The sequence below is a fragment of the Arvicola amphibius genome, chromosome 15 (genome assembly GCF_903992535.2).
Source record: "Arvicola amphibius chromosome 15, mArvAmp1.2, whole genome shotgun sequence".
Classification (NCBI taxonomy): Eukaryota; Metazoa; Chordata; class Mammalia; order Rodentia; family Cricetidae; genus Arvicola; species Arvicola amphibius.
The window spans coordinates 31,473,469-31,500,904 of NC_052061.1; the positions used below are offsets into that span (position 1 = coordinate 31,473,469).

The following is a 27,436-nucleotide window of genomic DNA, read 5'->3' on the forward strand; positions in this document are numbered from 1 at the left end:
AGTGAGTAAATGAACTGCTCAGGGCAGTCAGTTCATTCCTATCATAGTGAGGCAATTAATCTAATACTAATACACTTAACTGTGTAAGTTCTTAAACCAAGCAGAACTTAAAGGCAGATAATCAGATTAAGAAGATTGACAAAACTATTAAACTATCCAGCTAGACACACACAAAGCAAAACTTGAGTTTCTCTCTTGCCTGTTATGTGTCCTGGACTTGAGGGACTGGTTGCAGATGGATCAGAGTGGTAACACTGATGTAAATAAATGATCATAGACAAGTTTCCCAATCCTGAGCTTCAATCATTTCATTCAAGTGTGAAATGAATGACAGTCCATATTTTCAATGATAACTTTCTTTATAATAAATACACCAAGTAGTAAAATTTTACTACAAGTCAAAGTTCTTAAAAGGTAATTCTGATATCTTTGAAACTCTTTATTTTCCAAGTTCTTATGTTTTGAGACTGGTACTCCTGGCTGGCCTGGAACACTCTATGGAGCTCTGCCTGTCTCTGCCTCTTTTATATATATGTGTGTGTATATATATATATATAGTAATTTTTTATGTGTATTGATATCTTGTCTATGTGTATATCTGTGTGAAGATGTTGGGTCCCCTGGAACTGGAGTTACAGACAGCTGTGAGCTGCCATGTGGGTACTGGGAATTGAACCCTGGTCCTCTAGAAAAACAATCAGTGCTCTTAACCACTGAGCCATCTCTCCCGTCCCTGTCTCTGCCTCTTAAATATTGGGTATTAAAAGCATGTACTACTAGGGGCTAAAGAAAGGACTCAGAGGTTAAGTGTTGTAGAATATTAAAGATGTGTTACATTTGTTTATGCTGTGGAATAAATTTGTTTAATGACGCAAAGATGTATTGCATTTTTTATATTGCATTTGTTTAACACTGTGAAACTGTATGTGGTGTAGGATAATTGTCTGTATTCTGTCAATCATGTTTTAAATAAACACTGATTGGCCAGGCAGGAAGTATAGGCGGGGTCAACCAGACAGGAAGTAGAGGCGGGGCGATGAGAACAGGAGAATTCTGGGAAGGAGGAAGCCCATTCCTGGCATCCAGCCCAGACCACTGAAGAAGCAACATGTGACATGCCCCACTGAAAAAGGTACTGAGCCACATGGTTAACATAGATAAGAATAATGGGTTAATATAAGTGATAAGAGCTGGTAAGAAGCCTGAGCTAATGGGCCAATTAGTTTTATAACTTATGGAGATCTCTGTGTGATTTTCTTTGGGACTTGCCGGCTGTGGGGTACCGGGCGGGACAGAAACCCCAACAAACCGGCCCTCCATGTTACATGCATGCCTGTCTAAAACACCTGATTTGTTTAATAGCTGAATGGCCAATCTCTAGGCAGGAGAGGGATAGGCGGAGCTGCCAGGCAGAAAGAAAGAATAAAATAGAAGAGAGGAGGGAAGAATAAGAAAAGAAGAAGAAAATCCCAGAGGCCAACCACCCACTCACACAGTCAGTAACAGAGTAAGAAGAGAGAGGTATATAGAATTGAGAAAGGTAAAAGCCCAGAGGCAAAAGGTAGACGGGATAATTTAAGAAAAGCTGGCTAGAAACAAGCTAAGCTAAGGTCGGGCATTCATAAGTAAGAATAAAGTCTCCATGTACTTATTTGGGAGCTGGGTGCGAGCCCCCAGAGGAGAAAGAGTTAAAAAACCATTCTGCTGCTCTTCTAGAGGTCCTAATTTCCAGCACCCATATGGTAGCACACAGCCATCCATAACAGGATCTGATGCCCTCTTCTGGCATGCATTTGTATATATAGACAGAATACTCATACATAAAAATAAATGAATGGATGGATGGATGAATGAATGAATGAATGAGTAAACAAACGAACGAATGAATGCATATGCTAGAAGTCTGGTTAAGTTCTTAGCAATTTCTGCTATGTTTCTTTGCATTCACTTTAAAATTTCTTCTTAAATATTTTCGGATGAATCTACTATTACTACCAAACAAACAAGGAAAATAAATGATGAACTACAGATATTTTTTTTTTCTTTTCAGAACATACCCTCATCTTTCTAACTAAAATTTAACCAGGCATGTTGGCTCATACCTATAATTCAAGCACTCAGGAGACTGGGGCAGGAGGCTTGCCATGAATTCAAGGCTGGCCTGGACTATACATATTGAGTTCCTGGGTTATAGTAAAACATTAAAAAAAACCAAAACCAACCAGCTAAACAAACAACAATTCAAATATTATTTAAATACTATTTGGCTTATGGTCCAATTAGACATTTGTTTTCTATTATACTGAGCTAACTAATAATTCTATCCTTCTACTCCAGGAAGCTTTGTCTGATGTTAATAAAACTGAAGGAAATTCATCACATACATATGTATTATTTTTACATGTATTCATTTATTTGATGGTTGTGTGTGGGAGCACGTATTTGGGCATGTTTGTGCCGTGGCATGGGTGTGTGGAGGTCAGGACAACTAAGTAGAGTCCGTTCTTTTTGGGTTCTGGGAATAAATCTTTACCCACAAAGTCATCTCATGGGCCAGTCTTCAGACATTACAAAATAAAATGAGTACCTTCACCGTTGGAAAGCCTTGCTGTGTTCTATCTTTTACTGAGCCTCGGCTGCCCTCTGTCAGGTACCGAGCTCGGTGCTGGGTTTCAGGCTGTACAACTATCTTCAGCTCCTTCCCCTCACTTTTAACAGGATACTGTCCACACAACATAGGGCTCTTCTTTACGCCAGCTCCCTTTTGGTTGTCCAATGTTCTGAGAAACCAAAGCACAACATGGGAAGAAAATATCAGAAACAGTTTTCTACGAAAGCTACTTAAAGGAAGAAACAGAGAGGCGATAACATAGAAAATAACTGTTTAGATTATTGATAAAATAGAATACACTCTAAAGGAAGAAACATCCTATATAACCAAAGTATCTTTAAAATATTTTTGAGCCAAGTATAACTAAATGCCATGAAAAAGAAAGCTGGAAAGGGAAAAGAAAAAAAACCATTGGGTGGTAGAAGGAAAACAATGCAATAATTTGTTTTCACACTACAATTCAGTTAAAATGAAATGTAAAACTCACACGAGTCTTATATAAAACTAAAGATCATGATTACTTTTTAAATCAGATTTGCAAAGCAAAAGAAAAAGGGAATGGTAAGAACTACTAAACCAACAGACAGAAGGCCTAAAAGATTGACAATGGAGGTATATGCCAATCATTAATCAGAAATATCCTTTTGAATCTCTTTCTCAGTAAATCAAAATAAGAAATTTATAATAAAAAATCAGTGATTCAATTTTTATTGGGAAATAAGGTTTACTTTAATAAGTGTGATTTTTCAGATTATTTTTATCTGTGACTGGTTAAACAGTAAAAGCTCAATAAAAATCTTATCTGAGCTCTATCTATAGCAAAGGTAATTTTACTTGGTTTTTTTTGTTGTTGTTTTTGTTTTTTTTTTTTAATTGTGGAAGCTTTGTTTTGTAGGTTTTTGAGACAGGATCTCATATATCCCAGGCTGTCTTCAAGTTGCTCAACAGTTGAAGATCTGCTGCCCTACCTACCCCAAGCACATGCCTGGTTCTAAGATTGTTTTAAGCATTTTTTTGTTTATAATATAATACCCAAATTTGTGATTAGGGCTTCTAATGAAGTAGTTAATGCAGTGCAAATACCTGATAAAAATACACAGAATAAACTCCTACACACACACAACCCCCCACCCCTCCAAACACATGAAGCAGATTTGAAATCGTCCCTGTGCTCTGGAAAAGTCGGGCCGCCATTCTCTTTCACTCACAATGAAGTAGCCGGGTCCCTAGCAGAATAATGTGATTCTAAAAACAAAGAGCAGCTTTAAACCTGACCCCATACTCTACCAATCCAGGTAAACCAAGCTGTTGTTCAACGGTAAGAACAAAGGAAAAGGCAGTCACTCAATAAACGAACTACCTAGGAAAAGGGCAGAAGTGTGGGGGAAAGGATAGCACTGATAAAGAATTCAGTAGCAAGGGAAAGTCCACATAGGCTGTTTGCTGATGAAGGCAAACAGGAAGAAGAAATGGACAAGGAAAGCAAAGAGAAAAAGGAGCTTCTATAATGAGGATATGGGCAAGACCAGACCTTAACTGGACAAGAAATGCCGTTCACCTAAGTCTGACACTACTAAGTCAAAGATTACCTGTATGTGTAAGTCATTTTAAAGGCCCTAGAGGAATGAATCTATGAATAAAAATACTAGGCTGAAGCCAGAACAATGGGGGCAAGAAATTTGTTTGTTTGTTTTAGAGTTCTGGGTGAATTCAAATGTTTGAAGAGTGTACAATGTCTTAAACACAAGATTCTATAATAATCTGTTTGTATTTATCTTATTACCAAGCGGGGGGGGGGGGGGGGGGGAGAAGTATTGTGAAACTATGAAAAAATATGCCCCACATATTTATATATATATATGTGTGTGTGTGTGTGTGTGTGTATACACACACACACATATATATGCACACACACACAAGAACTAAAAGAAATTATAGCATAATAATAATAGTAGTTTACATGAGTGACTGAATTATAGGTTATTTACTTACTTTCTTGTATTTTTCAAATTTATAGTTCATATGTATTAGTCATAATAAAAATGATAAATTTTAGACTGAAATACTAAGAAAATTGGAATGACAACTAATTTTATCAGCTATGCTTTTTATATTTATACCAGTCAAGCTAGTATTCTGAAAGTAAATAACAATGATTCCTGTAAAATAAGTATCTATATTTGTTGAATGAATTAATATGTATGTGCTAAAAAATTAAATATTTAAATACACACACACTAAAAACAATCACAAGGAAGTAATAAAAAATTTCTAAAATACTGAAAATGCTTCTGCTTTCCTTCCTTCCTTCCTTTTTTGAGAGAGAGCTCTTACTACACAGCCCAAACTGGTCTTGAACTCACTACAGGTGAGGCTGGTCTCCTTCTCAAAACCCCACTACCTTAGCCTCTCTTTTGCTGAGTTTTCACAAATTTACCATCTACAATGCCTGGCCCTGAAATTATATTCTAAAATTCTCTTTATTCTCTAGGTTTAAATGAAAAAATGGAAAACATGTATATTTTTATCTACAGACGCATAAAACAATGAAAAGATCAACTAATTCTTAGAAGAGTAGCAATTCAATTTGTAAATTGTTAAGGTAAAACATTAGAAAAAGGAAGCAAGCAGCAATTCATTACATGGGGGATTAGTTGATTGATTTTTGCAGGACTAGACATCAAAGGCAGGTGACATCTAAATGACAACTACCACAGACAACGTTATGTGTCATGTTCTACGTAGAAGTCTTAGAATGACATTCAGGTCCTTCTGTGCTAGATAGATATTCCTACAGGTTACCTACGTTATAAAAATAATTTTCACTACAAAAAGGCCTTAAATGACTTTCAGATGCACATGATATATCTAGACTTCTAGAACTTTAGATGAAACTGTGCTATTGATTCTCAGGACTGTAGCTGAAGAATTTAAGAATGATATGGTCAGCAATATTTACAAACAAGCAACTTTTTGAAAACAGATGTTTCCTTAATAAGCTCTAATTTTTTAGTTGTAAAAGTAATTGTCTTTCTGTCCATCAGTTATCAAGACTTCTGGCATCATGAAGATAAATAAACTTCTATATGCAGCACACTTGAAAGTTCATTTAATAGATATTTAGCATTATATAAACTGCAAATTGTTGTCACCTCATATTAAAGACTATATTACTTATCTCTCAAAGCATTTCAAAGTTTCATGTTTCTAACATCTTTCTCATCATTGGAAAAATAGGCAATAAGCTCCAACTACAGATTAAGAATAGGTTGTTCATGTATTTTACATTTGGTTTCATCCTTTCCTCAATATATTTCTTATAAATTCAAATTTTAAACTTCTTCATCATTTCCACAGACTATTGTCAAATAATTTTCCATTACCTAAGAAGATGGGCATTTCTTCTGCTGCTTGATGGAGTTTCTGCTTCATGAATTATTTCATAAAAGGTTTGTCTTGACCAATGTCACTATACTTTCCCTGGTAACCTCAAATCATTTCTAAGATATATCTATCATACAAAAGCAGAAGCAGAAAAAAGCAGGTCAGGAAATCTCTTCAACCAGCAACAGTAAATCACTGTTTGAAGCTGGCCATCCCCAAGTCCAAACTTTACTGTTCTTAACTGGTAATTTTAATAATTATTTCAGTACAAATAGGAAAATATCTTTCTCTGAAAATTTATAAAGACCTTTTCCACTGCATCCCAAATAAGCACACATACATTTCCTGACATTCACACAACTTTCAGATCTGTACCATCAGTCACACTTCCTCACATGACTCGGGGTGTTCATCATGTTTCAGAACCTTAACCTACATTTTATAGCTGAGTAAATACTCCTTTTTCAAGTTCTGGACTATTAAAATGTGACAGACTAGGAATGGCCATATATCTTGTTTGCTTTTGGAAATTGCCTAATCTAGACTTTTTGAAACTGTAAATCATTTAAATTACTTAAGTATAGCATTCTAAAGAAGTTTTAAATAAAAGTATAAAGGAAAAAAGTATGTTAATTTTTTCAAATTAATTTTCAGGTTAGACTATAAGGAAATGAGTTTTATTATGGGTTTTCAAACATGTTAAGTATAGACTTAACTAATTCTTGCTTAAATGACTTACGAATTTATAATGCACACAGGGAATTATTTGCGGACATGTTTAATATTGACTACAACAAATATAATACTGAGTTGGATTTTTAATGTAACAGATCAAAGATGTCATCACAGAGTACGCCAATCTAACATTTCAGGCTTTTTTATTTTTTTGCAGCAAGCACAGATTCCAAGTGATCTTGGGTCACCTAAGGAATCATAGTCTGCCTCCTTAAAAACTAGTGAGTTAAATTTTACTGAATATACTGTATAAAATTTAAGTCTAGCAACTAAATATTACAATTAAAACACTAAAGGAATCCTAAAGTAAATCATGCTAATTTGTAATGGAATATTCTGTAATATAACCATTTAGATATATTTGGTGAGCAGTGCACCAAAGGCACAGATGAAATATGTACCCATGATCCTGCTTCATCATCCTTCAAGAAAGAAACAGAATCCAGAGGGCAGTGGGACAATTTTTTTTAAAAGCCCTGAACTAGGAAAATGTATCAAAGGAAAAAAAGATTCAAACAGAGGTACCTACATGAGAATTGAGTCATCTTTGTTTTTTTCTTGTTTTCATCAAGTAAAGATGAAAAACAAAAATAAAACATAAAATTGTTTGAAAATATAATGGAATGAACCATATGAAATAAACTGCTAAAAGAACAAATTAGCTTCTGGAGAACATTTAAGTGTTTTAGCTAGCATCATCACACTGCTGCTTATTTCTTTTAAAATAAGCCCATCTGAAGTTTAAGTTATTTCGAAACAGATCTTTTCTACTACCCCTAAACATAACCCAGAACAAAATTCCTTTGCTATAATCTACAGCTATTTTCAAATTATTTTTTCTAGTAAAATTTATTTTAAGTTGAAAATTTCATGTACTTCAAGGATAAAATTAGCATTTTTGCTTTATATGCAAATTTGAACTGAGAATTAAGAAAATTTGGGAATGATTTACTGTTGTTTTGCATAATGTTGATAGAACTTTAAAAAATGTGGATACCAACCCATTTCCAGCTTTTGAGTTGCCTTTGTTGTCCGTGGTAAGCTGAGAAAGCACATAGTGAGGTGCTTTGGCACTGTCGGCATCAAATATATCCATATTAGATTCTTCACAATCTCGTCGTTTGACCCCCGGCCTCTGCTTTGGATTTCGTTTTCGTGATTTACGAGGTACCTCAGTGTTATCATTGTAGGAACTGGTGCTCATGTTACTGAAGTTGGAGGGGGAATCCTCCATCCACATACTGCAGCTCTGCTCAGATTCCAATCCACACCCCTCATCCTGGCAGGACATCCGACTGTTATCCAGCAAGTCCTCAGGTGGTGGTGAGATGTACAACACTGTGTGCCTCTTCGGGGTTGATGGATGCTGCTGGACTGTGTTACCGGTTAACTGCTTTTCACTTACCCCTCTGTTACTTACCCCCACGGCTGAGGAGCAGCTCTCCACTTGCATAGCCTTGCTGTCGGTGACTGAGGTAGAATAAATGGTAGGGCTGGAAGAGGTGGTAAAGGAGCTGCAAGCACCGCCCATGGAGGAAGAGGAGGGAGCTGAAGAAGCATCTGCAGTGTACAATCCAAGAGTAAATACACTATACATGTTTTCACCTATGCTGGCTAGCAGTCCCAATGAAAATGTGATTTGTGAAGTGATTGTTTTCCCCAAACGAATAATTGGAATTTGGTTAAGTTTTAGAATATAAATGCTTTAAGCAATACAAAGCCTAAGAAATACAATTTTTTTAAAAATGCCCAAATAGCATTTTTACTTTTGTTATAATTGATAATTTTTTTAAAATCTATTTTAGTGTTTTAAGCTGTAAAGCCAGAATAAAGCTTTTTTGCCTCAGCTGAATGTTCTGTTGAATTTTAATCATTAAAGTAATACAGAAAACCCCAATGTGAAATATATATGTTTGTGGTCCACATTCAATGCCAATTAAATAATTCATTATAGAATTTGAAAAGTGGGACTGTGCTTAGCCACAAAATATTAAAATAAGTTTCTAACCTATGAAGCAGAGAACTACAGGTCATTTTTAATGCAGACACTCCCTGCTTCAGAGGCAAATCCTGGAATAAAAATATGAGAAAATAAATGAGAAAAGAGCTGCTGATTATTCCAGATACCAATTATAAAATGAAAAATAAATAGAGAAAAAAAGATAATCAACTGAACTGGAGGCAAAATGGAACTGGTACCATTACTATAGCTGTAAAATCCATGAGAGGTGAGGAAGACTTAATGGGAACATGCTTGGTTGTAGAAGATAAACAGGTTGGCCACTGAGAATCTCAAAGATTAAAAATAGCACATCAAAACTAAGAGTAACAAAAAAAACCCATCCTTTAAGAATGAATAAAAAGCAGCAAAGGGTGGCTACTAGATGGACTTGTCCTAAAGTCTCATGTGCTCAAAAATTAGCTCCTTACCTATTAGCTCTCTTTTAAAAGGCCTGCTAATTATATATGGTAGTGAATAGTAAATCTTACTGTCTAAAGTTTAACAAAAAAATTAAGCATGAAAATTTCTAGAACACCAGAATTCCTATAAAAATATTTTCAATTATTTATCAAGTATGCATAGCAAAAAAAAAGTAGATTTACATAAATATCTGCAGAAAGACTGTTTGGCAACTAGCAGTAGTGCTGGCAACACTGCTGCTCTCACCCTTTAACAGCATAAACTCAAGACATATTAATACTGCTTAGGCTGGACGTTACCTGTAATTTCAAAAATACTATTTTATTGTGTACAAGATATAATTGAACGCATAAAGAAAAATTGGTAATGTGCTTAAATTTGTGTCCACAGCCATTTATGCCAGTTTTAAAACTGTATGATAAAAATTTAATTTGATGTACTATTATTTAAATTGATGTACCATTACTGAAATCACAATATTCATTGCCAATTATAGTGCTAAAATGTAAGAAAGTCAATGGTCAGATAATAAAAGGCTGTGCTAGTAAATTAGCTGAACTCAACATGTAAATTACATGAAAGAATGACGACCACCCCCAAATTTTCCATTGTTGTCAAGGTTGAAGAGCACAGTCATGTTAGCCATCCGTAATGTGATCTATGTAATGCCACACTCAAAATTTTTCTCCCAACTACCATAAGTCAAGGAACCTGAAGGAGTAGATGACACCAGTTCCACTTTTTAGTTTGTATCCTTGTCAAATGCAGCAGCTGAAACTAGAAAATTCAGTCACTTTTAAACTGCATTCCAATTTAAAGAAAAATTTATTAATTTTATATCATGCATTAATGCAATGTTTTCTTAGTAAATAAATATTCCTAAAGAGCTGTAAAAACTACAAAATCTAGATGCTAATGTCAATGACAATTTAGAAGCTGATTTGTAGCCACTTTGGGTTTAAAGTTTTTTCCTTTCCCTACCCTCCCCCCTTTGGAAAATGCTATGATCCTCATTTTGGACAAAACAAGAAAGATATATCTAATGTTCCTCCATCTGTTCCAACTATTAGCTATAAATGAACCTAAATTTTGTGATAGTTGTGTCTATATTCTTGATTTTTCAGAGAAACACTAGAAGACAGCATGCACTATTTGCAATGGATGACACAAAGCAGCATGAATGTTGTGAACTTGTATTTCTAAAGCACTTCTCCCACTCCTTTTTGAGTTTAACTTTCATTCACACAAGAATGCAAAATACAAGCATCCCTGCCAAGGACAAAGGGAAAGTATATATGTGCAAAGCTACAATGAAGTCAACAGCAAATGATATATAGTTGGCATATTCTGATATATTTGTTTTGATTTGATCCAGGGTTCCTGGCTTACAGCTCCTAGCAACATCCTACATTAAATAGAGTAATAAGCATCTGTAGTTAAAGTTTTGTCTTTCTACTTCAAAATGATAAAGATAAAATTGGGTTTTGTTTGCTTGGTGCTTTCCTTGACAGCGTTTCTCTTGCTTTTTAGTTTTAATTTATGACAAACACCTTTCAACTGCCTGAGACTGTATTAATAATGTGATTTGGGGAAAGTTGCTAAGTGACATAAAATGGGAGGAGAGGCTGGTTGCCACAAGAATAAACTATGTCCTAAAAGGGTTACTGCTCACCCATCCTCCAACTTCCAGGCAGCAGAAGGCCTGGGGGTTAGAGTAATAAACAACAGTCAAAAATTTAGTCAATCCTATTTATATAATGGAAGTCTCTTCAAATTTTTTTCTATATAAAAATTCAAACAGACTTAATTCAGATATCCAGAAAAGCGAACAAGAACACACCATGTCCCAAGAAAGAGGCACGGCCAAACTCCTACTTGAGACTGAGGCTTCTAGACCTTGTCCTATGCATCACTTCATTATCTATTCATTTCTCTGTTTTAAAATGCTTTTTATAGCCGGGCAATGGTGGTGCACGCCTTTAATCCTAGCACTTGGGAGGAAGTGGCACATAGATGTCTGTGAATTCTAGGCCAGCCTAGTCTATAAGAGCTAGTTCTAGGAGAGCCAGGGTTGTTACAAAGAGAAACCCTGTCTCAAAAAACCAAAACTATTTATAATGAATTAGTAAATGTTTCCTGAGTTCGGAGTTGCTGTACTAGTAAACTATTTACACTCAAAGAGGGGATCATGGGAAGTTCAATTATAAGCAATCAGATCAATACTGAATTCTATTAAGTTAAATTGGCAAACAAGCTGGGTTGGAGATTAAAAAGGATTTAGTATTTGAAATGTAAAATACTTAGATTGTATAAGCATTACAGCAGCAGTGTCTGATACAGGCAAACCACCGAGAGCTTATAGAGAACTATCTGCCCCCTTCCTCCAGAGAGCACTACAACAGCATTTCCTAAAAAAATATATGTAAGACAATTACTTATTTACATATTAGCATTAAATTACCATGAAAAAATTCTATAGCATTATTTCATTAAAATGTAAAGATAAAAACAATAACAAGGACATTTTAGATTTCTAAACACTAGCCTGTCAATTTCAAGCATTCCCAGAAAAGTAATACAGAATATTTCTGGGAATACTATAAACATTCAATCATTCAGAAAATTAACTGGAGCTTGGCCGTGGTGGTGCACACCTTTAATCACAGCACAGAGGGCAGAGGCAGGCAGATTTCTGTGAGTTCAAGGCCAGCCTGGTCTACAAGAACCAGCTCCAGAACAGGCACCAAAGCTACACAGTAAAACCCTATCTCTAAAAACCAAAACCAACCAAAAAAAAAGATTAATTGGTATTCTATAGAACTGAAGTGACAATAAAAACCTTGCTTATTTATATGTACATATTTTTTCCAATTCATTTTTTCATTGGCGGGAGGTGATTTGTCTGAAAACAGTCTTACTATGTATCTCTGGCTGACCTGTTCCACAGAGACCTGCCTGCTGCTGCCTCTTCAGTGCTGTGATTAAGCGAATGTGCTCTGCTTTTTGTTTTTTTGAGTTAGGGTCTTGCCATGTAGCCCAGGTTGGCCTTGTATTCGCAGCCCTCTTCTTGCTGCATCCTCCTGAGTGCTGAGGTTGCAGCTGTGCACTACCACCCTGGCCTTGGATACTCATTTTTATTTATAAGTTCCTATGAACAAAATACAGTGATTACTTCCCTGATCTGTTTTCAGTACAAACCTTTTAGTATGGTTGGCTGGCTGGCTGATTGGTTGGTTGGGTTTTCAAGACAGGGTTTCTCTGTATAACAGTCTTGGCTGTCCTGAAACTCATTTGGTAGACCGAATGGCCTAGAACTCACAGAGCTCCAACTTACAGAGATCCACCTGCCTCTGCCTCCCAAGTGCTGGGATTAAGACTGCGTGCCTCCACTGCCCAGCAGCAAAGACCCTATTATTTTATCGGTTAGGACTGTTCAGTCTTTGTTAAATTGCTGCATATTAAAAAATATAGATACCCCCAAATAAAAATGTTTAAATAAATGCTTTTATTTCTCTTTTAAAAGATTTGTATTGTATGTGTTAAGAGATTTATTTTTATTGTATGTGTACAGGTGTTTTGCCTGTATGAATGTCATTGTACTGTGTGCCTGGGTTGCATGAGACTACAGTTACAGACTACTCTGAGTCACCATGTGAGTACTGGGACCCAAACCCTGGTCCCCAGAAAAGCACTTTTACTGCCCTACAAAGCATTTGATAAACATGAAAATTTTCCTGAGCTCATTGAATCATCTAAGTAGCATGTGAATATATTTTCATTTCCTTTTGCACTTAGCCTAATCTATATAAGATAACTATTCCCACTATACTTCCTGTGACCACAGAGAATATTACAAACCAAGAGGAAAACTGACCCTATCAGTCTACAATTTACTGGTGAAAATTTATAACCTCAAGAGAATATATTAATTTTAAAGATTAAAAAGGAAGTGAATCTTGGCATCGTGGCATATGTTTTTAATTCCAGAAGTTGGGAGGCAGAGGCAGGTAAATCTCTACGAGGAAACCATCAACATCACGTTTCTAGTGTCCTATAGTTCTATTCTCTGCAAATTAAATGTCACCCATGATGATGAACTTGAACTGTGCATATGGATTTTTTAAGTTAAAATTTATTGTTATATTTATTGATCTCTTTACTTATTTTATGTGTGTATGCTCACGTCATTGCATACAAATCAAGGTCAGATGACAAACTGTGAGTTGGTTCTCTGTCTGCCGTGTGAGTTCCAGGAATCCAGCTCAAGTTGTCAGGTGTGGTAGCAAGTGTCTGCACTCATTGAACCATCTCACTAGCCCTGTGTGCCGTCTTTTAACTGATGGAGGGAGTTAGAACATAGCTTAGTAGCAGAGCAATGCCTACCACAGGCAACCCTGGCTTCACTCCCCTTACAAAGAGAAGTGACACATCACTAAAGGCCACCAGGAATGTTCAAAGTGCCTGAGATAAAAAATTTGTCAGATAAATATACTAGAATATACAAATATCTAATTTGTTAGAAAAATAAAAACTGGATTATCACATACAGAAAAATGTCTATTTCATTTATCTCTTGCTTAAAGTACTCGTTAACCTGAAGAATTCAGTTCTAAATGGGTTATGTCAATTACAAGTTATTCAACAACCATTAACATTTTGGTGCTTAAAATGACATTATAAAGGGCTTATATTTTATCTGATCTAAAATACTTAGAGAGAGTTCTGAAATCAGAACTTTTCTTTAAAGTCCTCAAAATAAACAAACAGGTTTCACTGATTTAAAATATCATTCCATAAATGGTATTTAACTAAGACCCTGAGTTCAGATCTGATCCTAGCAATTAAATATGCACATATTTTGTACATTTTCAACTATCTGTGCACATTAGTTGAATTTTCTAAAAGGTCACTACAAAGGCCATGACCTTCTGTATTGTATTATGGAAACCAATAGTGGAACAGAGAAGGAGGCAACCACTGCCTACTCAAAAATATTCCTAAAACCAATACGGGCACTGGTACACACTTTCTGATCCATAACACACCACTGAATCTTGGTTATTCTTGATGAGGAGCAACATTTGTCTTACTGGCAAACATCTTGTCCCATAAAAGTCACCAGATATATTTTCAAATCATATTTTCAGATCAAAAAAGATAGGCACTCAGAAAAAAATTCTAAGGACATTTGTGTTATCAATGAACTGAAACACAGAAGACACAAAGTGGCTGCAAACCTGCTTTTCAGCACCTTACATGCCAACCCTTAGTTTCTACTTTTCTTCCTATTATAAATTAATGTAAAGTTTAAAACTTTACAAACAGATTTAGTTTCAATCAGTATCAATCCATTATTTAGGGGGAAAAAAGGGAGAAAGAAAGAATGAAAGAAAATAGGACTTATAAAGAAGTCTGAAAACAAGACCGACCTATACCCTGGGTGAGATTGGATGGGTTAAGTGTCTCTGGTACTATTTGTCTTCACTATTGACAGACACTGTCATACAACCCACCACACGATGCCTGTCTTTGAATGGCGAAGCTAGAATGCAAGTTAAGTGTATTAATAGAAAAACAACTAGCATCCCAGCATATAAAATAAGCAATCCAGATTACTTTACAAAAAACAAAAACCCAAAAACTGTAGGATTGATCAATTTACATGTTTAAAACAGTTTCAATTTCCCACACGTACTTCTCCCACCCAATATAAGTTTACATGCTATAATAATCATCTTTTAAGATAAACTTTAAAATTTTAATTATTAACATCAAATAAATGCTGTAAATTTTTTACCCACAACTTTGGTTAACTCATATTCACCAATAAATTTTCTGGTTTATAAATGCAATCTAATCCATAAGCCAGAATGCTGTATTTTGTGTGGCTGTTTAAAAATTTTAGGCTGCGCCTTTATCCAAACATTCTTAAGAAGACACATATTCTGAACAAAAGCACTTAAAGCTATAACGAAGATCCTATTTCAAAACAAAACAACAACAACAAAATACCAACTATCTTTAATTTCTTTGTCATACCAGTGGCCACATACTTCCATACAGGTCTTTCAAAAAGTTACCAACTAGATGTGGTTGGTCGATGACTATCATCTCAGCATTTTAGAAGCCGAAGAAGAGGATTGCTAAGAGTTAAGAAAATGGGCTAAATAGTGAGTTCTAGGCCAGCCTGATAGTGTGATGGGGTCTCAACAAAACAAATGGATGTAAACTGGGTGGTGGTACATACCTCTGATCCCAGCACTCAAGAGGCAGAGGCAGGTAGATGTCTGTGAGTTCTAGGCCAGCCTGGTCTACAAAGCAAGTTCCAGGACAGTCAGGGCTATACAGAGAAATCCTGTCTCAAGAAAAACAAAAACAAAAACCAAACAAACAAAAATGGATGCAGTAGTAAATACCTTTAATCCTAGCATTCAGGAGACAAAAGCAGGCAGACCTCTGTAAGTTCAAGGCTAGCCTAAGATCCATAGTGAGGACCCCCCCACCTCAAAAAAAACTAATGCTGATACAGAGATTGCTCGTTTTATGAATAAAACATAGTTTAAAGATTTTTTTAAGTGCTTAGTCAACTCTGCAAAACTATCATATTTTAAAAGGGGGGGACGACTGTGTTTTATTGTAGCCCAGGCTGACCTCAAACTCCCTTGTTCAAAGAATGACCTTGAACTTCTAATCCCCTGGCTTCCACCTCCAATATTGTGGGACTACAGGTGAATGACACTATGTCCTGTTTACACAGTGTAGGAAATTAAACCCAGGGCCTTGAATACACTAAATAAGCACTATACCGAACTGTATCCACAGCCTTAAAATGACTTTATAATTTACGATAATTATGTCATAACTAATGTTATTATTGGTGTGTATATATTTCATGCATCTATGCACCTGAGGCCATGTAAAACACTTTTTGAGTGAAACATGACTGAGTAAACAGTTTAAGCCCCGCCCTACATCCATCAAGGAGTAAGAAGACAGGGGCTTGTGGCTAGAAGGATTGAGACACAGCTGCAAGGTTATACAATTCTAACATTTTCTTCACCTTTTTCCTATGACTTTTTGTTATTTTGTTTCTTTTCTTCTTTTTCTGGGTACTAAATATTGATCTCCGATCCATGTGCGTGCTAGGTATACACTGGACCACTGAGTTACATGTCAGCTCTTGTTTTGTTGTTTAACAGAGTCTTACATGTATTTGAGATTCTCCTATCTCTGCTCCAAAGTACTGGGATTACTGGTTTGGTTTTGTTTGAGACAGGATTTCTCTCTGGAACTTCAGGCTGGTCTCAAATTCAGAGATCCACCTGCTACCACCCCTCTCTCCACAGAACTGGAATTAAAGGCATGCACAAACACCACCCCTGCCCCAAATTCCTATAGTTTTAATTTAGATGATTAATAGGTCTAAAATGACTTAAAGTGTATCTGTTCTTTGGTTACAGATCTTTAATTTTCTAGTGTCCTCTCCTCTAGTATAAATAGCACTCACTCAACAGGTTGCTTCAATGTAGAAAATACTTGTTAAATACTTGAAATTTATTAATTGCCATAGCATAGAATTCAAAGAACCTAAAAAGGTTCTCTTAAAAAGTTTGTATCATAGATATTAAAAAATTACAAACTCAAATTACATCATTAAAAACTCACTAATCCTTTCTGTGATATTTCCAAGTCAGCAGAAGTGGAGGCTCATCTGCAATCAAACCTCTACTTCATAAACAACTCACCATCAGTGGCTGAGGAAGGCACTGCTGCTGGATGTTAACACTGCTTTATTAGAGGTGCTGAAGATGGCTCTCATCCACAAGAGCATAACATGTAGAATTCACAAAGCTTTTAAAACCTTAAACAGGTGCCAAAGAACACCTTTGTATGCTAACATACAATGGTAATGAGCCTGTGTATGTCAAGTTGGTGGAGGCTCTTTATGCTGAGAACTATATAAACCTAATAAGGTTGATGTCAACTTGGAACAAAAATGACCAGGAGAGAAACCCAATAAAGTGGTTGATTGCAGTTGTGTGGGGCTTACAAATTTCACAGGCCAAGGATGTCAAAGAGAACTTCAAATATAAAAATGAACAACAACAAGACAAAAATACAAACACCTTGGCTCATTTTCTTCTAAACAAACAAAAAAAGCTACAATAAAATTTTACCCTGATCCAGGTATGCTGACACACGTCTGTAATCCCAGTACTTGGAGGGTCAGGACAATCAAGAATCTGAGATCATCCTCTGCTACATAGCTCAAGGCTATCTGAGATCTTCTCTCAAATAAACAAAATAAAAAAAAATAAATAATAACAGCCCATCAAATGGCTCGGACAAGTTAAGGCACTCACTGCCAAACCTAAGGATCTGAGTTTGATCCTGGGCCATATAAAAGGAAAGAAATTCCCAAAAAGTTGTCCTCAAACCTTCACAAGCACACCACAGAAAACACATTCCTCAATAAATAAATAAATGTTATAGAACAAATTAAAAAATTACCAAAACAAAACAAACCCAAAACCAAACCAAAATAGAACAGAATAAAAACCCTACACTGATCTAATAATGGAAATACTCAACAGAGACTGTCTATGTGTGATTTATTGGGGGGGGGTGTTCACTCATGTGGGAGTATGTATAGAGACCAGCTATTGATATCAGGATAATCTCCCTCAATCACTTCTCCACTTTATTTTTGGGGGGGACTCGTTTTGCTTGGTTTTTTGTTTTGTTTTGTTTTTTAACTAAAACTGAAGCTTGCCGTTCATTTTTGACTAGACTGGCTGACCATGGAGCCTTTGAAAGATCCACTTGTCTTTTCACACATACACTCTACCGCAGTGACAGGGTTTTACATGGAGTCTGCAAATCTGAGCTACGTTCTTCAATCACTTTCAGCATTTCCCTAGACCTCAAGAGACATTCTATTGTGCATGCTTTATGACTGTAGCTATCTATACATGTTTTAAAAAGCTGCGTTGTGAATTAGCATACTGAGGCTATACTGCTTCTAAGAAAGACAAACTAGTAACCCAGAATTTGGAAGGAAGCCAGAGGAATTGGAGTTCCAGGCTAGGCTTGTCTACATAGGGAATTTGAGATCCTGTCCACATACATCCAAAATAAATACTAACATAATTACTTAAAGTAAAATATAAACTTTATGAAAACAATGAATTATACACTAGTTATTAACTTTTCACTGAATTATAAAACGTATAGTTTTATCAATTCTTTATTGTTATTTTAGGTTTTTTGCGGTTTTTTTTTTTTTTTCCAAGACAGAGAATCACCCTAAGTAGCCCAGGCTGGCCTCAAACTAGCAGCCATCCTTGAAAGCTATTGAAAGATTTTTAACTAAAATTCTTGAGGTAAACAATGAATTGTGCACTGAGTATAGTAGCACATACCTATAATCCCAGCACCCTAGAGGCAAAAGAAGGGGAAATCCCCATTGTTTGAGGGAAGTTTATTCTAAGTATAAACTAAGAAATATAATACCCATCAGATATCCCCCAAATGAAAATAGACAAACTAATTTGACTTTTTTTGGTGTCTTGGGGCAGGGGAAGGCGGCTGTCCCATGTAGCTCAGGCTGGCTTCAAATTCACTATGTAGCAGAGGAAGACCCTGATCTTCCCACCATTCTCAAATACTGGTACTATAGGTATACTAGACCTGATTTCTTAAATTGAGACAAAGAAAGTTAATACTGATTTCCATGAAAGATTTATTATTATAAACAAATCTCAGGATTAAAAATTCTAAATGTGCTGGGTGGTGGTGGCACCCACCTTTAATCCCAGCACTCAGGAAGCAGAGGTAGGCAGATCTCTGTGAGTCCAGGGTCAGCCTGGTCTATGGAGCTAGTTCAGGAAAGTCCCCAAAAGCTACAGAGAAATCTTATCTCGAAAGAAAAAAGAAACAGCTTGGTCTATGGAGCTAGTTCAGGAAAGTCCCCAAAAGCTACAGAGAAATCTTATCTCGAAAGAAAAAAGAAAAAGAAAAAGAAAAAAAAACAAGAAACAAAAAAAAAACTCTAAAAGCCTAAAAATAATATTTGATTTGCTATAACTTGTTGGTCAACTCCTTATTTTGCTAATACTATTAATTATAGTGGTATATTATTTGTGTTTTAATAAATAAAACTTGCCTGAAGATCAGAGGGCAAAGCAGCCACACTAGTCAGTCACACAGGCCAGAGTGGTGGCACACACCTGTAATCCAAGGACTAGGGAGAGAGAGGCAGACAGATTTCAAGGTTAACCTGGGTTACACAAGATTGATCCAGTAACAGATCCAGGTGGTGGTGGTTTACACCTTTAATCCCAGTGTTTGGGAGTCACACACCCTTAATCCTAGCACTAGGGAAGTGGAGACAGGAGGGAGGGATGTGGCTGGGTTGAGAGGGGAATATAAACTGGGGGAGAGACAGGAACTCACTGGAGTACAGAATCTGAGGATTCCTGGAGACAGGATCTTGCCCTTTCCGTCTGAAGATTTGGTGGAGGTAAAAGGTCTCTAGTGGTTGGCTGCTTTGCTCTTTTGATCTTCAGCTTGAATATCTGTCTCTGGGTTTTTATTATTCGCGCAACAATTAATTCATTGACTTTTTTTTTTAAAGAAATGGCCTCTGTCATAGCTACCTACGGAACCTGCAACATGATCTAAAGTTTTTATTTCTGAATCTGTCATTTATTGACATATTGAACTTCGAATTCTTAACTAGTTTCCCAAAAGAATTTTTTCCCCGTTTTTTTTTTTTTTTTCGAGACAGGGTTTCTCTGTGTACAGGCAAGTGAACAAATTTCAAACTAATGAAAGGTTTTGACATTGTCTTCATATAGAAGAGGAGAGGCCTCCTGCCCTTGTTGTCCTTCACCCTAACCCTGAGTCTCATAGAGCAAAAAAAAAAGATACTAGAGTATGTAAAGCAAAATCCTAACAAATTAAAAGGGGCTGAGAAATATCCTTTTACCCAGGATTCTGGATTGTGGATCAGCAGCATCACATTTATTTATTCCCTCAGTAATATGTGAGGCAGAAAGAAAAAAATTGGTGAATCTGAGAAACACATTTTAATAAATAATAAAGAATGTCATGAACACACATATTCCCAGTCTCTAAAATTTTTTAAGATTTAAACTGATTTAAAATGTGTGAAACACAAACCTTTATGGCAGAACTAGAAGTCTGTTCCCACCAGGCCCTCATACCTGATAGCAGCCAATCCAGCTCCTTCCAAACTCTGAAGAATTAACTATATCAAGAGTCATCATTTTTATGCATTTCACATGTAAACAGCAAATGCTACAGATTTTTGTTTTTAAAAACATCAGATATTAAATTAATGTGCATTTTCCTAGCTATCAAGCTTTTTGGTCAGAAGGACACTTGAGTAACTTGGTAATATATTCCCAGTTTTTTTTCTCTTTGATAGTTGTATCACCAAAGTTATCAATCTGATAAATAAAATTGTGGCTCCAATGATTTCACATATAATACATACTAATGTCCCTAGAACTACTACTCTGTAATTTAAACTCTTATCTTTAACAGTATATAATAAAGAAGTCTTTTCAATTAATAAGACATCAGAAAATAGAATAAACTATGTTGGTTACTAAAAAAGAATTGCAAATTAATAGATTGATTACTTGGATTTAAATTACAGAAACTTTCTGTGAAATGAAAACTTTCAAAGTTACCTTTTTATTCTCTTTACCACTTTTATAATGCCAATGATTTCAAGATAGTAAGAATTTACTGGGGTCTGTCTTGGTGATAGAGCACTTGCCTATCATGCATGAGACCTTGAGTTTAATCCCAAGGTATAAATATAAATACATTTATATATATATATATACACAAACAGATAGTTTTAGAATATTTCCCTTAGTCAAATCTTTTATTTTCATGTTCCAACTCATTGCTTTGAATCTAATTTACCTGGAAAGAATTTCTCAACTATATAGGAGGTGAAACTTTTCATTAGTAACCCCAAATCAAGGGCTTTAAATATTTACACGTAAGAATTTCTGAAACATGTAGTGCTATTTAAAAGCAAGTGTTGTTCTTTTTCTAAACTTAGCTAATTTTTTTCAGCTTTTAAAAGGAACTGGATCTACTGTAAACAGATGTTAAAAAGCACAGAAGAAACAGACTTGTAGTTCTATGTAGATTCAAAATGTCCTTAAAAAACAATTTCAAGACACAAAAGAAATCAGTTAGTCAATTTCTACATGTGGATTTAAAGTGAAACAATACTTCTTTAAAATATTTTCTATTTTATTTTATGATTCAATCTTTAAAAACTAGATTTGAAGCTCCAAATTAAAAAAAAAATATTCAGAGCCACTTTAGAATCTGGTAAATATGAAGTGAACCAGATCATCTTATCAAATTGATCATAAAAAAAGCAATAATTCACAATTAAATCCACAGAAACTGTTAGGAAATGTCTGGCCACACATGAACAGTGAGAAGGGCCAATATTTCTTTATCATGCTTAAATCTTTCCTGCTCTCAACCAAGAAGGCTTCATACTGCACTGTTTGGCTTGAAAAGGCTAATGGTATATAGGTTAGTGCATATAAGAAATTAAATACCTGCTGCTAGAACACAGTATCAATACTGTCATTAGAACTACAGCCTTCCTTTTTGATTTTTCCTTGTGAATGTTTTGATGAACTTTAAATACCATGTTAAAAGATAACAAGTATCACAAGGCAGGAAACCTCTATAGGAAAGATACAACCTTCAGAAAAGTAGAAATAATGTATCCATTTTTCTAAAGCAAATACATTTAGCATCCTATAAACCCAACTTCTTAAAGTACTATAGTTGGGCAAGCTAATAAGGAAATCATTCATACTAATTTATTATTAAAGACTTTTTCCTATTAGTTTATCTTTGAATATCCTAATTCAAAGTAAAGTCTGAACCAATTTAACTATAGTTATAAAGTGTATGATTTGAGAGCTGAGTAAAAATAAACTTGACAAATTTTAAACATTTTTAATGCTTTCACTGGTACTGGAGAATGTATTTACATATAGTACTCAATTTTTTTATTATTTTCCATGAATTTAAAATAAATCAGGCCACATGTATATTTAAATATAGGAAAAAGGTTATAATTACATGCCTATAAAAGAAACTTGAGAACTTGAGTCCTTTTTCAGATCATATAACATTTTTCCCTTTGAGCAAGTCTTTAAAAAAATACCATTTTCTAGCCATAGCTTGGTATTTAACCATTTTATGTGCATTCAACAGTCATTTTAAATTGGTTCCCATATCTGAACACAAAGTCCATTTTAGGAGATAGCATTTACAAATGTACAAAATTTAAAATTTTTATACATATATACATACATATACATAAATTTTAAAAAATGAAAAAATTAAAAACCTTTCAATTTAAAGGGTATAGTCTTTAAACCCTTCTAAAACAAACCCTCAAATCATACTCTTTTTGATATAACTTTGCCAATACTGTTCATGTAGGCCAGATAGTACCCTAGTTTTGTGAGTGAAGTAAAATGGAATGCATACCAGCAGCAACTACAGCTGGAGGAGGCGAGCCTGCCTCACCACCACTTGTCTGACTCATTGACGCTACAGAAGTTTCTCTAGGTGGAGGTAACTGTAACTCCTTTGGGAGAAGATCATAGACAGATTCTGTAGGGAGGAAAAAATTTTGAAGGTAAGTCAATAACCTAATTGCATGTATCTTTTCTCTTTTGAGAATTATAAATTCACAAAAAACTGTATCATGAAGGTTGTGAACAGTTATTAGCAGTATTCGTTCTTTTAGTATATAATCTTATTAAAAACTGAAGAATGAATTTTCCATTGGTTCTACTCTGATTTTGGTTTTACTTTTATTCTTATGTGTTCAAGATCATCTCTAGAAAAAAAAAACATATTTTTAAAACTAGCTAAAACTAAAATCATAATCCAAAAACTTATAAAGGTTTACAGACACAAACACATAAATTTAAATGGAAAAGCAAGGAGAAATTCATTTATGATCCTAACACAAGCAGCTAAGGCAGGACCAGAAACCACAGGTTTGAGGCCATCCTGACTCATAAAGTTAATTCCAGACTAGCTTGGGTTATACAGAAAGACGCTATCTCCAAAAATAAAAACTACCCCTCAAAAAGTGTTTCTGAGCCAGGCAATGGTGAGGTACTCCTTTAATATCAACACTCAGGAGACAAAGCCAGGAGAATCTCTGAGTTCGAGGACAGCCTGATCTACCGAGTGAGTTCCAGGACAGCCAGCGATACACAGAGAAACCCTGCTTGAAAAAAACAAACTAAAAAACAAATAAAAAAGTGTTTCTGAGAGAAAATGCTCCCTCCAACAATGGAGACTAAACCAAGGGCTTCAGGCATTCTAGGCAAGCACTTCACCACTAGGCCCCTGCTAAGACTTCTGTAAGTAAAAACACTTTAGGAGATGATAAAAATGTTCCATAATTAGATTAAGGTGATGGTTAAACAACTCTGTAAACAACTATTAAATTTTACTGTTTTAAATGTATTCTTACACACGCACACATGCACGCCCATGCACATGGCAAAGGCAGTCAGGTCTGTTAGTTGAAGACAGCCTGGTGGTCTATGGATCAAGCTCCAGGCCAGCCAAGGATATACAGTGAGACAGTGTCTCAAAAACAAAACAAAAACAAGCCAGAAAGAAAAGGAGCCTGGCTTTGAGTAATGCCATGTTTATGCTTTAGTAATTCCAGCATTTTGGGAGCCCAAAGCAGAAGGAATGTTTAGGTCAGTTTGAGTCACACAGTTAAGTTCCAGGTTAGCCTGGACAATCAAGTAAAATCTTAAGTAAAAATCTAGAGTAAAACTCTCTCCTGATGGTAGAGTTTTCAAGATGAATATGCTATGAAGGTTGTGGGAAACAGCAGGACAGTTATTGGGAGCGGATATAAAGACATCTATGCTATCTTTGGGGTAGAAAAATAAGTCCTTTCTAAACTTTATGAAGAAGGCTCCAATAAACAATTCTTTAATGGTGATCAACGTATTAGAATGGCAGCCACAGGTTTGTTGGCAGTTGTACATTCATTAGCAGACGCTGCAAGAAGAGAAGCACCCCAACATTAGTTCTAACTTTAGCTGAAACACTCCTCTAAAACATCTTGTAGAGTGGCCATCTGTACACACTTATACACACCACTGTTAAGCCTTTTGGCTGCAGTTTCAAGTTAGATCTTACAGTATGAAAGAGGATGCACAGCTCTATATGTATCAACCCATCGGGTATTTCATGGTTACTGGGGTTGTACCATTAGCAAAGCTAGGGAGCTGCAAAGAAAGAAAAAAGCTTCTGATGAAAGAAATTACTTCCTGTGGTACAGTTAAAGGGGTTGCGAAGTATTTTGAGGATAAAGCTTTTGAACTAGAGCTCAGATGGGTTGGAGAATGAACTAAAGGAATATGGAATCATTCTAAAAGATATAAAGGAGAAAGCAGAGAAGAAACAGGCTTAGGAAACTTTGAAAAGATAAATCAGATGATGACAATATGTAACATATTCTTTGCCAGCTCTTGTTTTATGCTTCTGTAACAGTTCCATAAGGCTAGCACAGCACCATAGGTTATATAAACCCACTATTCAATTTTCTAAATTTTTGTCTTACCAAAAAAAAAAAAAAAAAAAAAAAAAAGAATGGGGAAGCACAAGTGAGAAGCACAAGAACAAGTAGGGCTCCTAAAAATGTCCCTGCTAAACTTCATGGACAAAATTGGCTTCTATTTGTGAGAAGCAAATTATGAATGACAAATAGCAAGCAGGTGGGTTTCTGTTTGTTTGTTTTGGTTTTCCTGGAAATCAGGAAGATGCTACATACACAGTTATGTTTAACTCAGTGATTTTTAAAAGTTCAAGAAGGAAGGAAGGAGGGAGGAAGAAAGGGAGGGAGAGATGGAGGGAGGGAGGGAGGGAGGGAGGGAGGGAGGGAGGGAGGAAGGAAGGAATGAAGGAAGGAAGGAAGGAAGGAAGGAAGGAAGAAAGAAAGAAAGAAAGAAAGAAAGAAAGAAAGAAAGAAAGAAAGAAAGGAAGAAAGAAAGAAAGAAAGAAAGAGTGAGTCAGGCAGTGGTAGCACATTTAATCCCGGCACTCAGAAGGCAGAGGCACTGGGATTTCTGAGTTAGAGGTCAGCCTGGCCTACAGAGTGAGTTCCAGGACAGTCAGGGATACAGAGAGAAATCCTGTCTTGAATAACCGAAGAAGTTCCTTTATATATGATAAAGAAATGTCAGCTTCATAAAATAAGTAACTTTCTACCAACTACACTCAAGGATGTAAGAAGGAAATGGTCGTTGCATCAATAACTTGAATATTTCTAATTTGCAAATGACAGAGAATTAAGAGGGATAAATATGCATCATTATAACTCATCACAAATAATGAAAAGTTAGTGCAAATACATTCTGATCCCTAACAGGCCGAACAGTTTATAATTAATAAGCCTCTCTGTGTTTATTTGGGACTGAACAGCTGCAGGACCAGGCAGGACAGAAACTTCCATCTATAAAAGGTGCCCAATTTTCAGCAACTATATCCACATAAAACCTGAGAGAGTTTGGGAAAGGATTCTAGACACAGAAGAACAGAGTCAAACAGAGGCTCTTGGTAGCAGCATTTTTCACAGGTGGACTCTGTTTGCTAGAGGCAAGCAGAGGCACAGCTCCCTTAAGAGAGGCTTCCTGACTCAGCGATAGTGGCAAAAACCCTTGCAGCTCTTTTAAGAGGCTTGCTACCAAACAATTAAATGGTATTTATGAGCAGCTAGCTGCGGCAGGCTTCTTGGTGGTGGCATGGACCTTGCAACTCTATAGTGTTGTGACAATAAACATGGTTTCCACTGGTACCTCCGCCATGAAGCTAGACTCTCAGAAAACTAAGGAATGGGGCAGAACCAATCCCCAAAGCCACAGCTTTAATCCTAGCCATGTTGTTTAGTAGGTTAAAGACTCATATGCTCAGAAAAAAAGATATACAATAAAGAGAGATTCAGATGGGGGAAAAAAAAAACCTCTAAATGGTTTACACTGTGCTTAAAAAAATATACGTAGGCTTGAGAGAGAAAAGAAAATGGATAGAGAAAGTCCTTTAAAAGAAAGAGAGAGGGGGGGGAGAGAGAGAGAGAGAGAGAGAGGCACCAAAGTTACAGAGCAACCTTGTCTTGAAAAAGAGAGAGAGAGAGAGAGAGAGAGAGAGAGAGAGAGAGAGAGAGAGAGAGAGAGAGAAAGAGAGTAGTCAGGTGTGGTGAACATGCCTTTAATCCCAGGCAGAGGCAGGTGGATCTCAGAGAGTTCGACTTTAGCGTGGTCTACAGAGTGCGTTCCGGAACAGCCAAACGTCTCATAAAACCAAAAATTAAAAAATAAAAGAAATAGAGGTTTTTAAAAAGCCACATAAAGGTGGAAAATACACAGAGACTCTAGATACTGTATGTTATTGTGTTGTTTTGAGCAACATCTGCTACAAGACATTTGAAGCTAGGCAGTGGTGGTGCACGCCTTTAATCCCAGCACTGGGGAAGCAGAGGGAAGTAACTTTGAGGCCAGCCTGATCTACAGAGCAAGTGCCAGGACAGGCTTCAAAGCTACACAGAGAAACCCTGTCTCAAACTCCCCCCCACACACAAAAAAAAGACATTTGATTATAAATGCTGCTGGATTAATCTAACCTATATAGTTTGAAAATGCCACGACTTCAAAATTTAAGTCAAAGATATGCTACTTTGGAGAAGAGGTTTTGCTTGTTTCCACAGGAAATAAAGGCTATAGATTTATTCTTGGTTAAGAAAAATAAGGTTTGGTTAGGGAAGACCCCTTGAAAAATCTCCACTGGGAATGGATGGCTCAGATGAGCCAACATTTCAGAGCACCTCTGTTGCAGTTTCTTCTGAGTTCTGCATCCAGAACAGCATCAAGTCTGCTGGCTGAGATTATCAAGACTCTCAGGATTTGACCATAATCCTAAACTTTCTTTGGGTCCCCATAAAATTACCAGCACCCCCAATCACAGGAAGTAGCACAGAAAACTACGCCTACATTCCAAAAAAATAGGTCATGGATGTTTATCTTTGTTTAGCGTGTTGGTTACAAGTTATAGATAATGGTCAAGAAAAGGGCTAAACAGAGGAGATAAGATTCAGGGTTTTTGTTTAGAAAAGAAAAAGGGGGAAATGCTGTGGAATAATGCTCTTCTACACTGTAAAAAATTGTCACTTA

The 27,436-nt window shown here is 36.0% G+C and overlaps 1 protein-coding gene and 1 pseudogene across 7 annotated transcripts in view; one reads left to right on the forward strand and one right to left on the reverse strand.

Annotated features, from left to right (window-relative positions):
* Positions 1-27,436, reverse strand: part of Nfat5 (nuclear factor of activated T cells 5) — an 82,824-nt gene that overhangs the window by 30,209 nt on the left and 25,179 nt on the right. For 4 of the 7 annotated variants that reach the window (XM_038312284.1, XM_038312287.1, XM_038312286.1 and 1 more), the window contains 3 exons: positions 22,722-22,847; positions 7,732-8,290; positions 2,588-2,780 (listed from right to left, as the gene is read on the reverse strand). In XM_038312284.1, coding sequence (XP_038168212.1) covers positions 2,588-2,780; positions 7,732-8,290; positions 22,722-22,847 — 878 coding nt within the window. Of the gene's footprint in view, positions 1-2,587; positions 2,781-5,994; positions 7,665-7,731; positions 8,291-8,738; positions 8,801-22,721; positions 22,850-27,436 lie in introns of those variants that run through there. The other 3 variants (XM_038312288.1, XM_038312290.1, XM_038312291.1) reach the window with 3 other exon arrangements.
* Positions 23,735-24,724, forward strand: LOC119802187 (annotated as a pseudogene).